This window comes from Oryctolagus cuniculus, chromosome 3 (assembly GCF_051225735.1).
Source record: "Oryctolagus cuniculus isolate XC-2025 breed Fujian yellow rabbit chromosome 3, ASM5122573v1, whole genome shotgun sequence".
In the NCBI taxonomy this organism is placed as follows: Eukaryota; Metazoa; Chordata; class Mammalia; order Lagomorpha; family Leporidae; genus Oryctolagus; species Oryctolagus cuniculus.
In genome coordinates this window covers 79381894-79398523 of record NC_142869.1, presented here as the reverse complement: position 1 = coordinate 79398523, position 16630 = coordinate 79381894, and the positions used below count along the sequence as shown (strand labels likewise).

The window sequence follows — 16630 nt, the reverse complement described above, 5'->3', positions numbered from 1 at the left end:
GGCGCATCTCTGGCCATTGCAGCCATCTGGGGAGTGAACCAGCAGATGGAAGACCTTTCTCTCTGTCTCTACCTCTCTTTATAATTCTTTCAAATAAATAAAATAAATCTTTTTAAAAAAATTAAAAAAAAAATAATAAGGAGCTATGAAAGTCCTGCTAGGTTTTTGCTAAACAAGCACTTATCTAAATTTGTTAAACATATTTATCTTCCATATTTATGTGGCAAATAATTTTATAAAGCATAGCTCTTTACCCATGCAGGTCTTAGCTGTGTCTGACTTTTCTCACCATTGTATATGCACCAGTTAATACAGTGCTTGACATATACTCATAGAAAGAGCACAGTAAATGCAGTTTTGGGATGAAAAATAAACCAACTTGACATATTTTTTGTTGCTTGCTTTTGATAGCTCTCCCCCAAAGATGTGACTGTGCTTACCTTCTACTCTGTAGGCTTGTTTGTAAATCTGACTTGCACATTCTTCTCCCTAGATTTGCCTTCACTGAACTCGTTATTAAAATGTGATCCTTGGAGTAACTTGAAGTTAAAAAACAGATTTCTAGCCCTTATCTCAAACCCATGGAATCAGAATCTGGGAATAGAATGCTGGGCGATACTTGGTTTTTTATCAAGTCCCAAATGGTTCTTCTGCAAAGGCTCAGAAACCCAATTAATGATTTCATTGATTCCAATCTTCATTGTACACCTATGCCTATCAATTGAATTATTCCTTGAAGTAAACTCTCCATAGGTGAATGAGGTTGGCCTGCATTGTGACCCAGACATCACAGAGAATGGATTATACTTAACTACGTATGCTTAACTAAGTCATGGATTTTATGTAATGTTAATGGACTTTATGTTCCTATTCAATGATCTTGCTCATTGCCTCCAGACAGATCCTTCTTTTTTTTTAAGATTTATTTATTTGAAAGATAGAGTTACAGAGAGAGGTAGAGACAGAGAGAAGTAGGTCTTCCATCCACTGGTTCACTCTCCAAATGGCCACAATGGACGGAGCTGAGCTGATCTGTAGTCAGGAGCCAGGAGCTTCTTCTGGGTCTCCCACATGGGTCAAGGGGCCCAAGGACTTGGGCCAGCCTCTACTGCTTCCCAGGACATAGCAGAGAGCTGGATCAGAAGAGGAACAGCCGGTACTAGAACTGGCACCCATATGGGATGCCGGCGCTTCAGGCCAGGGCTATAACTCACTGCACCACACCGCCGGCCCAGACAGATCCTTCTTTATGTATGATAACTGAACAAGTGGAGAAAAGGCAAAGGGACTGATTTTGTACCACATTAAGTAAGATTATGGGAAAATCATTGAGGTTATTGATTTTCAGTATTCTGTGTACATGTATGTGTGTACGTGTAAAATGGCATAAAATGCCTCTCTGCAGCACCAAACATACTAAATAACTTCTAGCCATCTGGAAAATAGTCTATTAATAACCACTTAATGAAAAATGAACTTTATATCCCTTTCCAAATAATGCTTTCTATGATCTATTACAATCATCTGATGACTTTAAAGTTTAGTGTCTACAATTTTTAAAATCCAATAAATTGTGAAAGCCTATAGCTAACACTTGATTAACACTTAAATCCTCATAATGCTCTTAAGTCTGATTTGTTCTATCATTAGCATCATTACTCATAACTGCTTAAACATTCTAATTAACTATGTGTTAATTATTTGCATTTTCAACTTATTAAATCTTAGCTGAAAGTTATTTCAATTATGAGTCCAAGAAATTACAATTCACAATGATTCACAAGCAAGTAACAATTCACTATTCTCCTAAAACTTGCTTATAACTTTGTGCTTCTTCTTGATTAGGAGTCTATTTCTGTTTCTGTCATTGAATTGTCTAGTCCTGAAAAATTGGAAAGTATTATAATTTACCAAGTTCTTCCATGCATGAATCTTTTAAATCCTTGCAAAAGGCTTCTGGGATAAGTACTATTATGAACATCATTTTACAGGTTAGGAAAGGGAAAATTATGGAGGAAAGCTAATTTTCCTAATATAGAGTAAAGCTGAAGTTGAATTCTAGCTCAATTTGACTTTCAAGCTGGGCACTTTAACACTATACTATAATTTAAAATGAAAACACACATGTAATAAATCTGCAACAAAATAGAACAAACACAAAACATAAGGACAAGAGCTAACCAACACACAGTGGCATAGAATAAATTATACCCAGAAAGCTAAATTCAGAGAAAATGTGGCAATTTGAACTTTGTCAAAGCACAGAGGTTGGTAACTATAATGCTCTCACTCTACAATCAAAGAATGAAGTAGCATTTATCTCTGAAGACAATTTTCCATGATTTTCTCCACAAACAACATGAAACAACATAAATTATTCAAAGGAATTGTCACGGCTGGGGCCAGCATTGAAGCATAGTGGGCGGAGCTGCTGCTTGCAGTGCCAGCATACCATGTGGGCACGCGTTTGCGTCACGGCTGCTGAACTTCCAATCCAGCACCCTGCTAACGCACCTGAGAAGGCATTGCCCAAGTGCCTGGTCCTCTGCACCCACATGGAAGACCCAGAGAAATCTCCTAGCTCTTGGCTTCATCATGGCTTGTCCATTGCAGCCACTTGAGAACTGAACCAATGGATGGAAGATCTCTCTCTGTGTCTCTCCTTCTTTCTCTCTCTGTAACTGTACCTTTCAAATAAATCAAATAAATCTTTTTTTAAAGGAATTGTCAGGCTTTTGAAATTAGGCTATTTGTGTGTTATATTAGTTTAATAAGGGCTAATTTCATTTTCATGATAACTAATTCTTCTAAAGGTTACAGAATGTGGGCAACATATTATGTAAGAACTTGAATGGCAAATGCCATTTTGATGACGCTGAAGATGAAAGCAAACCTTTTCTGTTTTTGAAGGCCTTGTGGCAGTTTGTCTGCCTCTAATCTTACTTTAAATGTTGGTATGACTCTTATTGCTGTTACTTGGAGTGCAAGGAGAGTCCCGGGGTTTTCTGTTAGATACCCCTGGACTGACTCACCTGCCACCACCAATACTGCATGTGACTCCTGCTGGATTCCTGCTCTAAACTCCAACTTCCATTTTTAACATCTCCACTTGCATATATCACCAATATTTAAAATCAATATGGCCAACACTAAAAAAAAAAGAAATTTCCATGCGCCTCCCCCATATTTCTCCATGTTAATGGCGCTGTCCACCATCCATATAGATCTCAACTTAAATACTTGAGAGAGAGCCTTGACTATTCTCTTGCACTGTCTTGTCCAGGACCCAGGCCAGACATCTCTAATAAACTTCTGAACTCTTCCTGTTTTTCTCCAGTTCTATAGCATGCCCAAATGTCAAGTTGTTGTACCTCAATGCTTGACAACTCCACCTAGAGTTTCATTTCTGATGTTTCTTTGTGGCTCTGAATTGTATTTTCCTAATAAGTAGTAGTGAAAAGCATCATTCACCTGTTTTTTAGTCATTTGTATATCTTCTTTGGAGAAATATCTGTCTTTCCTTTATTTTTTAGTTGGGTTGTCTAGTTCCTGTTGAATTATAAGAGTTACTTACATATTCTGGATGAAGGTTTCTTATCAGATATACAAAAATGCTTTAAAAGTTCTTGGAAAAATAGAATAAAAATGTTTGTTTTCATGCAAAAATTTTGGGATTCATGCATAATTTTTTCATAATATATATTTCCATGAATTTTTTGAAGACCCTTTGTATGATTTGCAAAAATTTGCTCCATTTTGTGTAGTCTTTTCACTGCTTTGTTGTCTGCTTAGGTAACCCAAAGTGCTAAAATTTGAGAAAATCCAACTTACATAATTTGCACTTCTGTTGCTTGTGATTTTTGTCAACCATCACCTAATACAAGTACATGAAGATCTGTGAGTTTTAAAGTATTGGCTTTTACTTTCAGGTCTTTGATCTATTTTAAGGTAATTTCTGTATATGATATAAGGAGGGGAGGGGAATCAAATGCCATTCTTTTCACATGGATATACAGTTTTTTCAGCACCATTTGTGGAAAAGGTTTTCGCCATTAAATGTCATGGCACTCTTATCAAAAGTCAATGAGTTAGACTGGACTCTGAAGTCTATCCTAGTCCTCTGTAAATTGATTCTTATGCAGGTACCACACTATCTGAGTTACAGAGATTTGTAGTAAGTTTTGAAGTAAGGAAGTATGATTTCTCTAAATTTGTTCTTCTTTTTCCAGATTGCTCAGCTAGTCTGGATTCCTTTCATTCTCCCATGAATTGTAGGATCTTCTTGTTGATTTCTGCAGAGAAATTTTTATAGTATTTGGATTGATATTTCATTTAATCTGTAGATAAATTTGGGAAGTATTGCTGTCTTAAAAATATTACATTTTCTGGTCCCTGCACAGGATATTTATTTGGATATTTGGATTGTTGATGCTAGTGAAAAGAAAAAGAACTGATTTTATACATTCATCTTGTATCCTGCAACCTTTTTTATGTGTTATTTCTACTAGTTTTAGTGAATTCCTTAGTATTTTATATAAGATTGTATCCTCTGCAATAACAGGTTGTTTTACTTCTTCCTTTCAAATCTGGACATTTTTTATTTCATTTCCTTGCCTGCTTGGCCTGTCTAGAGCCACCACAAAACATTAAATAAAAGTGGTGAGAGCAGACATACTGTCCTGTTTTTTATCTTATCAGCAAAGGCATTGAATCTTTTACCATTAAATGTGATTTTTTTATTGTAAGTGTCATGTATCAGCTTGCAGAAGATCCTAGTACTTGTAATCTGTTGAATGTTTTTATCATGGAAAGCATTTAATTTTGTCAAATTCTTTTTCTGCCTATATTGTAATAATCTTGTTGCTTTTGTCCTTTTTTATTCATAATGCTTATTGAATTAGTTCATTTTCAGTTGTTAAACCAATTTTGTATTCTTGGTAGAAATCCTTTGTTTTTATATAATCTTTTTTTATATTTCTGAATTTGGTTTGCTATTATTCTTTTGAGGATTTTTCATCTATATTTATAAGACATATAGATAGTCATAGTTTTCTCTTTTTGTGATGTCTTTGTCTGGTTTTTATACCAGGGTAACCCCGGCCTTATAGAATGGCTTGAGGATTGTTCTCATCTATTTTTTTCGAAGAATTTGTGAAGGATCAGAAATAATTCAACTTTAAATGTTTGATAGAATGTATCAGTGGGATCATCAGGTTCTAAGATTTTCTGGTGGGAAGTTTATAAATGACTAATTCAATCTCTTTTGGTTTTATAGTTCTATTTATGTTTTCTATTTTACTTTGAGTAAATTCTGGTAGTTGGTATCTTTCTAGAAATTTGTCTATCTCATCTAAGTTATATGAGTTATTTTGGCATATGGTTGTAATAAACTGTTCCTCAAATGAGTCCTAACAATTTTTCTACCAAGTGTAAAAATATAATTATATAAAATTTTAATTTAAATGGTAAACTATACCATTATTTTTATTATTAAGAGAAATTGAGGTGAATATACCTGGTAAGTCAGTCTGGTTTTACGGTGTAGTTCACAAGAATATTCAAAAGTTCACAAGAATACTAGAAATGAAAAATACGGTTTTTTTCTGCTTGTAATTGGCAATAAATGAAAAAGCAAGTTATTGATTGGGGCTGACAGTGTGGCATAGCAGGTAAAGCCACCGCCTGCAGTGCTGGCATCCCATATGAGAGCCGGTTTGAGTCCAGGCTGCTCCACTTTTGATCAGGCTCTCAGCTATTGCCTGAGAAAGCAGTAGAAGATGGCCCAAGTCCTTGGGCCCCTGCACCCACATGGGAGATCCGAAAGAAGCTCCTGGCTCCAGGCTTCGGATCGGTGCAGCTCCAGCTGTTGTGGCTATCTGGGGAGTGAACCAACTGATGGAAGACCTTTCTTTCTCTCTGCTTCTGCCTTTCTGTAACTCTGCCTTTCAAATAAATAAATAAATACATTTTTTTAAAAAAAAAAAAGATTGACAGTTTATGAACTGTTCTATGAAAAGCTTATTTTGATTTGTTTTTTACATTTTAATTGTTGCTATATCTTAAGGCTCAGTTCGACTGTCTCAGGTTTTAAAAAATTTTTTAGCCTGGTTCCACATCTCTGATTTGAGCTTTGGAACATGTTTTTTTTTTTTTTTTTTTTTTTTTTTTTTTTTTTCTTACGTAAGTTGTAACACAATTAAATTGCTTTGGAAATACAAGACAGGTAAACTTTTCAGTGTTGTAGGAATCATCCAAAGATTTGGATTATTTTTCTAATTATTTGGAATTTGCCAAAACTCACAGAAAGTTTGTCAAAGTTTGTCGTCTGTGATTTTAAAGTCCCAGTGCCAATTAGAGAAAAAAAAAATTATTTATACTAAACTCAAAAGCTCTTTTGTGTTCATGAACCTTCTGAACTTTTCCCTCAAACTTCCAGACTTGCTTGTACTTCCTCCAAAAGAACAGTGAATATATAAACTTGAAGCTCTTAAGATATTTGAGGAAGTCTGTTTCACAGTTCTAGAGGGAAGTTTTCAAACCTTAAAAACTTACACATCTCCTTTGAAGGTGATTTCATTTCAGAGGTGTTTTATTTTTCAAAAGTGATTGTTGAAATTAAGTAGTAATAGTGATGGTAATAATAGCAACAGGGAATTTTTTCCAAAAATATGGATATTCCAAATGATTTTTCTTCTTACAAAATATTGACCTATCTATTGCCTAGCTATATAATGTCACTAAATTTTTTTTTTTTTTTGACAGGCAGAGTGGACAGTGAGAGAGAGAGAGACAGAGAGAAAGGTCTTCCTTTGCCGTTGGTTCACCCTCCAATGGCCGCCGCGGCCGGCGTGCTGCGGCCGGCGCACTGCGCTGATCCGATGGCAGGAGCCAGGTGCTTTTTCCTGGTCTCCCATGGGGTGCAGGGCCCAAGCACCTGGGCCATCCTCCACTGCACTCCCGGGCCACAGCAGAGGGCTGGCCTGGAAGAGGGCCAACTGGGACAGAATCCGGCGCCCCAACCGGGACTAGAACCCGGTGTGCCGGCACCGCAAGTCAGAGGATTAGCCTAGTGAGCCGCGGCGCCGGCTACTAAAATTTTATACAGACACTGTAAATATGTGTGTTTGAAAGTATGATCATGAACATACAAATATGTTTATATCTGTTTTCCTTGTTAATTGGCTTAAGTAATTTTGGCCTCTTCTTGCAGCTCTACCAGTTTCCTTTCAGTTCTTTGAATTTCCATAGTACTTTTCTACCTCCAAGCTCATGTCTGTCCTCAAACTCTCAGCTCAAAGATCACTTTGTTAAAATCTTCATTGACTTCCCTTGTTATGGGCAGAATTATGTCCTGCCCAAATTAATTGAATGGGGCCTCAAGCCCTAATGTGACAGTATTTGGAGACAAGACCTCTTAGGAAGTCCTTAAGGTTACGTGAGGGTGTCAGGTTGGAGCCCCAGTGTGATAGGACTGATGAGAAGAGACACCAGGATGTGCACGCACAGAGAAAGGGCCTCGGGACGACATCCCTGTCTACAAACCAAGGAGGGAAGTCTCTGGAAAAACCGAACCTGTTAATGCCTGCTTTTTGAGCTTCAAACTATTGGAAAATCACTTGTTTAAGTCTTGCAGTCTAGAGTACTTAGTTCTGGTGATATGAGCAGACTAACACAAACTGTGCTACTGCCAAATGGGACGCTACTAAAACAAATACCCAACCATTAAAGAGAAGCTGAAAATCTAACATTTTACGTGAAATCTTTGATTTTAAAAATTGGCGATAATATGAACTTGTACAAAACACTGCCAGCCAAAGGTAACAATGAAAACAGCCATAAGAGAAGTGAAAGCATGTAAAGGTGGACAGGATGACTTCAGAGACGTCTGGGACTGGACTGGCAAGGACTGTCTTCACTGAGAGGCCCCAGAGGCCCCACCCAGGAGAACCTGCAAATTCTTCACACTGAATAACCTCTCTCTTTTTGCTCCCACTCAGTTGTATTCCACTTCTCTGCATTCAACTTCCTTTATCTTCCTTCTATTCTTTTTGTTTCCTTCCTTTGTTCCTTCCAACTTTCTGTTTTGCTCTTGCTCTAGAGCTGCAAATGTTCCATGTATGCCTAAAGAGGCAGAAGATATTCAGACAAGGTCATAGTCAAAGTGGAAGTTCTCTCCTCCCTTCAGAGAAAGATACCTCCTTCTTTGATGACCTGTTCTTTCCACTGGGATCTCACTCGTGGAGATCTTTCATTTAGGTCATTTTTTTTTTTGACAGAGTATCTTGGCTTTCCATGCCTGAAATACTCTCATGGGCTTTTCAGCTGAATCCGAATACCTTAAGGGCTGATTCTGAGGCCAGAGTGCTGTTTAGGACATCTGCCATTCTATGAGTCTGCTGTGTATCCCGCTTCTCATGTTGGATCGTTCTCTCCCTTTTTTACTCCATCAGTTAGTATTTTCAGACACTAGTCTTGTTTATGTGATCCCTTTGACTCTTAGTGCTATCATTATGATCAATTGTGAACAGAAATTGATCACTTGGACTAGTGAGATGGCATTGGTACATGCCACATTGATGGGGTTGAACTGGAATCCCCTGGCATGTTTCTAACTCTACCGTTTGGGGCAAGTCAGCTTGAGCATGTCCCAAATTGTACATCTCTTCCTTCCCTTATTCCCACTCTTATATTTAACAGGGATCACTTTTCAGTTAAGTTTCAACACTTAAGAATAACTGTGTTTTAATTACAGAATTCAACCAATAGTATTAAGTAGAACAAACAAAAAAAACACTAGGAGGGATAAAGTATTAAGTTTCTCATCAACAGTCAGATCAGAGTCGGTGAACTCAAAAGGCTTCCATAGCCTTGGCAACTCATGACAAGAGCCTAGGGTGATTACTAATGCCATAAACAAGAGTGTCAATTTGTTAAGTCAACAACAGGAGTCACTGTGCACTTACTCCTCATGTGGGATCTCTGTCCTTAATGTGCTGTACATTGTGATTTAATACTATAACTAGTACTCAAACAGTATTGTTCACTTTGTGTTTCTATGTGGGTGCAAACTGTTGAAATCTTTACTTAATATATGCTAAACTGATCTTCTGTATATAAAGAGAATTGAAAATGAATCTTGATGTGAATGGAAGGGGAGAGGGAGCAGGAAAGGGGAGGGTTGCGGGTGGGAGGGAAGTTATGAGGGGGGGAAGCCATTGTAACCCATAAGCTGTACTTTGGAAATTTATATTCATTAAATAAAAGTTAAAAAAAAAATTAAAAAAAAAAAGCAGAAGATAGAAACAGGGATGACACTTAAGGATAGACTCCCTACTTCCAGAAAGAAGAAGAACATTATTTTAGAAAAAGATTTATTGGCCAGCTCCGCAGCTCACGTGGCTAATCCTCCGCCTGTGGCACCGGCACCCCGGGTTCTAGTCCCAGTTGGGGCGCCAGATTCTGTTCTGGTTGATTCTCTTCCAGTCCAGCTCTCTGCTGTGGCCCAGGAAGGCAGTGGAGGATGGCCCAAGTGTTTGGGCCCTGCACCCGCATGGGAGACCAGGAGGAGGCACCTGGCTCCTGGCTTCAGATGGGCGGAGCGCACCGGCTGCAGAATGCCGGCCGTGATGGCCATTTGAGGGGTGAACCAAAGGAAAAGGAAGACCTTTCTCTCTGTTTCTCTCTCTCTCACTGTCTAACTCTGCCTGTCCAAAAAAAAAAAAAAAAAAAAAAAAAAAAAAAAAAAAAGATTTATTTAGTTATTTGGAAGGCAGTTACAGAGAGAGAGAGAGAAAGGTCTTTCATTGACTGGTTCACTCCCAAAATGCCCACAACAGGTATAGCTGAACCGATCCAAAGCCAGGAGCCAGGAGTGACACTCAGGTATTCCACGTGGATACAGGGGCCCAAGGACTTGGGCCATCCTCCACTGCTTTCCCAGGCCATTAACAGAGAGCTGGATTGGAAGTGGAGCAGCTGGAATTTGAACTGGCAACCATATCAGACGCCAGCACTACAGTAGGTGGCTTAACCAGCTACACTACAACTCCGACCTTTAAAAATTGCAACACATAATTTTGAAGGGCCTAGTGATTATCTTTAAGTGTACATGTACTATTATGTGTATATTAGGGTGGAGAACACAATAAATGATAATTGTCATTCATTATGTATCCGTTACATATTAAAAGTTTTAGAAAAATAATAGCTAAAACTTGAATATTTACTCAAAATCATATGTGAATTTATTAGCAATAGAATGAAAAAAGAGGGCGGATAGTTCCTATAAATCCTTTCATACAGATATAGAGGGGCCAGTGTTGTGGCATAGTGGGTAACATTACTGCCTGCAAAGCCGACATTGCTATGGGCACCAATTTGTGTCCTTGCTGCTCCACTTCTGATCTAGCTCCTGCTAATGTGCCTAGGAAAGCAAGCAGTGGAAGACGGCCCAAGTGTTTGGGCACCTGTGCCCACTTGGGAAACCCAGAGGAGGCTCCTGGCTGTTGGATTCCACCTGGCTCAGCCCTGGCTACTGAGGCCATTTAGGGAATGAGCTAAGGGATGGAAGATCTCTCTCTTCTTCTTCTTTTTCTTCTTCTTCTCCTCTCTCTCTCTGTAATGTTGCCTTTCAAATAATCTTTAAAACAATACAAAAGAAAACCAAGAACCAAAGTGTAGAAATTCAGGAGCTATAAATCTTGAAGTAAAGTCATATAGAATTTACTTGTGAATTTATGGAACTTCTGCAACTTTCCAATTGTAGTTTCTTTGATTTTTGTCAGTTTTATAAAAAAGGATTTTTAAACATTTGTAAAAGTTGAACTAAATGATGTTTATTTTGGTGAAAAAAATTTGAAATACATGTATTGTTTTCATGCTATACATTTTCCATGTATTTATTGAAGATCCCTCATAAATCTCTTGAAACGAGAAGATCCGTGTGTTGATATTTGTGGTCAACGAAAGTAAGGGAAAGCTCTTGGCCTGGTTGCATCTTCACACAGGAAGAGGGGTGATGCTTGGAAAGAGCCCCAAGAGAAAGCAAATGGAGGTAGGAGAAAAGAACAGGAGCAGTGTGAGGGGAATGGGATGAAGGCGAGCAGGAAATCCTGGGACCAAGGGATAAAAACCCATGTTTACTTACCAATGTGAAAAAAAGTAAAAGTAAGAAATTTTGGAAGTTTTGAAAAAGTGTGTTCTATGTATTTATTATTACGCTGGTGACCTAAATGGACCTTTTTTGTTTCACGATTACTTTTTGTTATTTGTTCCTCAGATCCTGCTAAATTCCTCCAAAGCTCTTTGAATCCTGAGGCTGGTGTCCTGACATTTTCCCTCTGTTAAAAAGTCCCCCCCCCCTTTTTTAAACTTTCACTTAGATGTGGTGAGGAATTATCGAAATCCTTCTCCAGTACTGCTCCTGCTGATCATGCGTCTTTGGGTGCACAAAGGACTGGATTCCTACTCCCCCTGCCATTCAACAGAAATCTCTACTTCTTACAGTTCTATCTCCAACAACCAGAATGATCGGCACATGGTTATTGACACTTACTACGTTTCTACATAACTAAATAAATGAATGTTTCCTAAGTAGGTCTCAGTTTCTCAAGAGAAACCTGTTCTTACCCTGCTGCCTAAGTCTGGGCCAAGAATTCAAGGTCATCTAAGGAAAATGTTGAAGTAATGCAAGTTCTGATGACGTGTGAGTTGAAGTCCAAGTGGCAGCTTACTTGGCTTTGAATTCTGTTTTTTCCCCTTCCCCTTTCCCTTTCCTGCCTTGCCATCTAAAATTCTCACCAGGCAGAGGGCAGATGTGAGTGTGAGGATTGCACCTAGTACTCAAGATGGAGATTGATTGAGGAGTTAGTGGGGTGTGAGAAGAAAAGAGAAAGGAAGGACATCCAAAGTCAGAGGCCACTGCACCTAAAGTCAGTGGTATCTACGGCACTGACTCTTGGAAGGTAAGGTTACTTTCCTTAGTCCAGCTAAGAAAATACGGAGCTGACTAGTGCCCTTACAAGTCATATAAGTGAAATTCCATGAAATTCTTTAGCAAATTCAGAATAGAAAGAGAATGACATTACAGAAGAAAACAATAATTCTCAATCTTTGTATTCCTGAATGAATATTAAAATTTACCTCAAGTTTAATTTGAGTATTTCACCCTATCAGAGAATTCACCTACTCGAGTAATTATCCTGTTGACTAAAAATAGAAAGCTACATTATAAGTGACATAGAACTTTTGTAGCATGCATAGTTTACAGCATACATTCATGTATCTGCCATATACAATTAAACTTGCCAAGAGGACAAGGATGGGGTTATATGTAATTATGCAATGGCTATATGGGTGTGTCCTTGCATAATATTTATAAATGTATAAAAATACTTGTTATTAGAATTTAGGGCCCCATATTCCAAAGTGAAATTCCCTGTGACTATGGAGGCAGGTTTCCAAGATAATACATATTTCTGTTCTAAGAACCTTTATTTCTGAGGGAATAGATTGTCTCTTTTAACTACTATTTACATTTTTCATAAAAGCCAGGAGCTAATTTTTAATGGATTAGCATGCGAAGGGTCAATAAGACCCAATATACTACCTGACAAGTGCTAGTATGAGGGAGTTGTGGCCCCAATGATGACTGAGATGAGAGATTTATCAGAAAACATTTTTAACTTGAAAATTTATGAAAAATATACACACACCTCAATATTCTAAGAAGCATCATGTGCTAACAGAAAGCAGGAATAGATACCAAAAATTAACAAGGACGTTGCCTTAATTTATCAGTTCTCTTATTAATTTTGTAATTCTATGAAAATCCCATGAATATTCTGAAATTTTCAAAATATTTTTGAATGTTTTATTTTGTTTTAAAGTAAGAGATTGTTCTGAATTCCCACATGCTTTAGTTGAAGATGTGTCATTGGTTTTCCTTTGCTGTCACTTAACTTCTAAACAAACATGTTTCCCATTTTAACCATCATAAATGTTTAATGATTGTTGGGAAAAATGTTTCCCCTTTTCCTTAGTCTCCTAGCCACAAACCTATTATTGTTGTGGGGTTTCCCCCTGTTTTACAAGCCTGATCTTTTTTTCATAAATACTTTTATGAAAAAGATTCCCCAAATATCACTGGATTGCCTGTAGAAAGTCAATCTAAATTTAAATTAGCCTCCATATCAGCCCATAGTTTCTTCCAATTTTCAGGGAAGTGAGATCAATGTTAAACTAAGCACTTTCAAAATGAGTCTAATTTATCACTAATCATAATGCTTGTTTAACAGTATTTAATTTTCTAGCTTGATTGTCGTTACTACTGCATCTAGAACAATGAGTTCACTTTTTCTATGTAGCTATTTCTGAAATCTCTATACTCAACTTCCTTCTTAAATTTTTGGAAAGAGGCTCTGTTTTAACTTTTCCATTTGAATCATTTTTCCTTTCCACAAGATAAACATAATAATGAAAAACTATGTTAGTTTAAAAATCCTGCATTTCAAGGCTTTAAAGCTTCAAGGCTTGAAGGTTGCATTTAGCATATATTCTCCGGGGTTGTGAGGGTGATGCAGAAAAGTTTTTAGGTTTTTCTGTTTCTTAAATAACCATGAACCTCTTCCTACCCTTGTCTGAAGTTCCTCAGTATTTCCGGTCTTGGCACAACAGCATATATCTTTGAGCTTCTATGTCTCCTTAGAACTAGCAGAAATAACTTTGGAAAATCAGCACTTAGGAAGCGTTTGACCACTTGTGGCCACACATTAGTTAATTTCCCAAGCTATTCTAGCTAGATGGAACAAATTGGAGAAAAGTTCTTACCTCTTGAAGGACGTAAGACAATGCACATCACCAATAAAGCAAGCACGGCAGAAGTGGCAACTCCAAATACAATTTTTAACCATGTCTACATAAAATTAAAAAAAAAAAATCAGGCATATGTACAGTTCCTGCTAAATAGTTGAAATGACAAGATTTTGTTTACATCTAAATCCTATTTCTCCCTCCCCACAAAGCTTTTGATTGTCTTCCACTGATCTGGTGATAATTGCTGGAATTCTTCCAGCTCTGCAAGCACAAATGTTTCTATAGTATATTTAGAACAATTTCCCAATCCCAACCCACTCCAGGAAGTAAAAACTTATGTACAAATCCTCACCTTCTAAACAATAGAAAACTCGAATCATCCTCATCCCAGCCAACTCTTATACGTTAGCAATACCTGAGACTGCATATACTAACCTTCATTTTTCCAGATGTTTGTGAAAGTTAGCTAATTCTGGCTTCAGAGCGTGGGTCACCAGATCTGTGAAAACCGTTGAAAAGAAGCAAGTCTGTCTTCGTAGTTGGAAGCCGAAGCCAGGACAAGCTTTTTTTTTTTTTTTCTTTCCAAGGACTTCTGAATACCGTGCCAAATTTCAAAAGATTTCTGTAAAATTAGAAACAGATTTTTGGGGGCGTTCTTGGCCTTGAAATGAACTATGAGTGGCTCAAGGGAGGTTTTATAGCCTTCTCATCCTTGTAAACTCTACACCAACATCTGCTTACGTTGACATACAGAGGTTTTCTTAATTTTTTTTTTTACAAGTTCAGGTCTCGTTTTCTTTAAGAAATGAGTTGCCTTGGCAAATCACTGAGTCTTCTATAAACTTTCTATTTGCAACCCAACGGTGAATTTAACAAATTAAACTTCCAGGTATGTGCTTTAGACATTTATCTAATTTTTAGCAGAGAAAGAACATTGAAGTGACATAAGATTTTGTGAGAAATGCAACCTTATAACTGCACTTTTTTCCTCCTCTGGGGGATTAAGAGGTACTTCAGACAGAAATGTTTTTCTTCCAGCACAATTTCTTTGTCCATATAGCACCATATGCACTTTCAGTAAATACAGAAGTTTAAAAATTCAACTGTCTAAACCCACGGCTGCTTTACTTTAAAGAAATAAAATGCCATCTGGTGAAATTTAGTATGGGTTAGGTGTGTACGCACAGGCTAGAGAGATGGAAAGATCAGTGAGAATAATTTACCAGCAGGCCTTTGGAAGAATGGAAAAGGCTTTGCAAGAGTGTTATTTTGCTTTCCTCTCAGAATATCTTCTAAAAGAGGAGAACATTTAGTAATTATAAAGACTTTAAAATAAATAAAAAAAAAACACTTGAAAAGAGAAGTAAGTCTTATGTATAATCTTATTTTGGCTAAGACTACATAATTCCCAAGTGATCGATCAACTTGGCATTTGAGTAAAACGGTTGACTGACTTCACACACACACATACACACACACACGTACAACACTTTCTGGAAGTTTTCTGGCTGGTTGAATGCAATTCTCTTGCTTAGATTCTCTAGTTCTACCTAAGTACAATTGTTGAGCTACTGTCTTTAGTTTTTCTTCTAATAGTTTTCTTCTTTGGAAGTTTATGATCTCAACCTGATTGAAGCAAACTTCCTGGTGATCTTTCTTGGATTATTCATGAAAGGCCATGAGAAAATGTTATGGAAATCTGTTGCTGTTTGCTTTAGTCAACTGTTCTAGATACCCTAAGATGCTTTCTCTAGCAATAAGCCGAACAGTGGTTTGTGAACTTCCTCTCAGACATTCTCCAGACATGCTTTCCTGAATTCCAGTCTCATGAAGAGTCTGTTGAGGAAAATGAGTCATGAAGTACTTACTGGCAGAGAGATGTAGCCACAGACAGCAGCTTCTGTATGCGACCCCCTCATCAGCAATCAGGTAGGCCACCTTACAAACTGACCGGACCAGGAAGAGTAATGTCCAAGGCATGCTAGACACTTGCCAGTATCTCCATGTGACTGAAATATTTAAGTCCAAGATAAAATCACCGACCAGTGCCCAAATAAACTGCTCCCATGTGGGTCTTTTCAGATTGATTGCCTTCTTTGGAACATTCACACAGTGTGTTCTCAGAAGTTTTGTCCTAGTCTGCCAAAGTCCACAGGTAATTTTCTGTGGGTAATTTCAAAGACAGTATGTTCTGGAAAGAAACTGCCCATAATAAATGATTAGGGTATAATTAAAATGCGTATTATTAGCATTAGCAATTAAAAATGCACTGACATGTGACTGGCTTGAATACCACTTAGGACTCTGCTGCTGAGTGTGGGTGTCTACAAGAGACTCGTTAAATGAGCTGTATGGAAATACTGGACTGGTTTTAGAGGGCCACATTGAAGTCGAAACTGTTAGTAAGCAGGATAAACTATGAGACTGAAACATGTTTGTTTAAGTTTAGTTTTTTCCTTGGAAAGTTGGGTGATTCAAATTGTAGCTTCTGGAAAATTCTTATTGGTTCTAATAGTTTAAGAAACCTGAGACTGACTACAGAATAAAGATGTTGGGACATTTTGTTCCTGATTTCCTCCGCGAGAGATGTTGTTTATAATAGACCTATGCATGTCCATCCTTTCAAAATAAAATAAATTTGTGTTTGCATTTTCACCCAAACAAGAACTTTCACAAAAATTAGGGTTAAAAATATAACATTTTGATTGCTTTTTTCTCCTTTTGGAGTTGAAAATGCTTTTGCTAAGTTTAAGTGTTGAGGTGATGAACTCCTGTTCTTATTTTATACAGTGTGTCAACATTCACTCAACAATTTTGT

At 37.5% G+C, this 16630-nt stretch overlaps 1 protein-coding gene across 3 annotated transcripts in view; it reads right to left on the bottom strand.

Moving 5' to 3' along the window:
* Window positions 1-15863, bottom strand: part of FAP (fibroblast activation protein alpha) — an 81177-nt gene extending 65314 nt beyond the window's left edge. Inside the window, exons 1-3 of one of the 3 annotated variants that reach the window (XM_070071537.2) lie at window positions 15681-15863; window positions 14248-14434; window positions 13828-13912 (exon numbers count right to left, since the gene is read on the bottom strand). In XM_070071537.2, coding sequence (XP_069927638.1) covers window positions 13828-13912; window positions 14248-14253 — 91 coding nt within the window. In that variant the 5' untranslated portion in view covers window positions 14254-14434; window positions 15681-15863. Of the gene's footprint in view, window positions 1-13827; window positions 13913-14247; window positions 14576-15680 lie in introns of those variants that run through there. The other 2 variants (XM_089329116.1, XM_008258670.5) reach the window with 2 other exon arrangements.
* Between the last annotated feature and the right edge of the window lie 767 nt (window positions 15864-16630).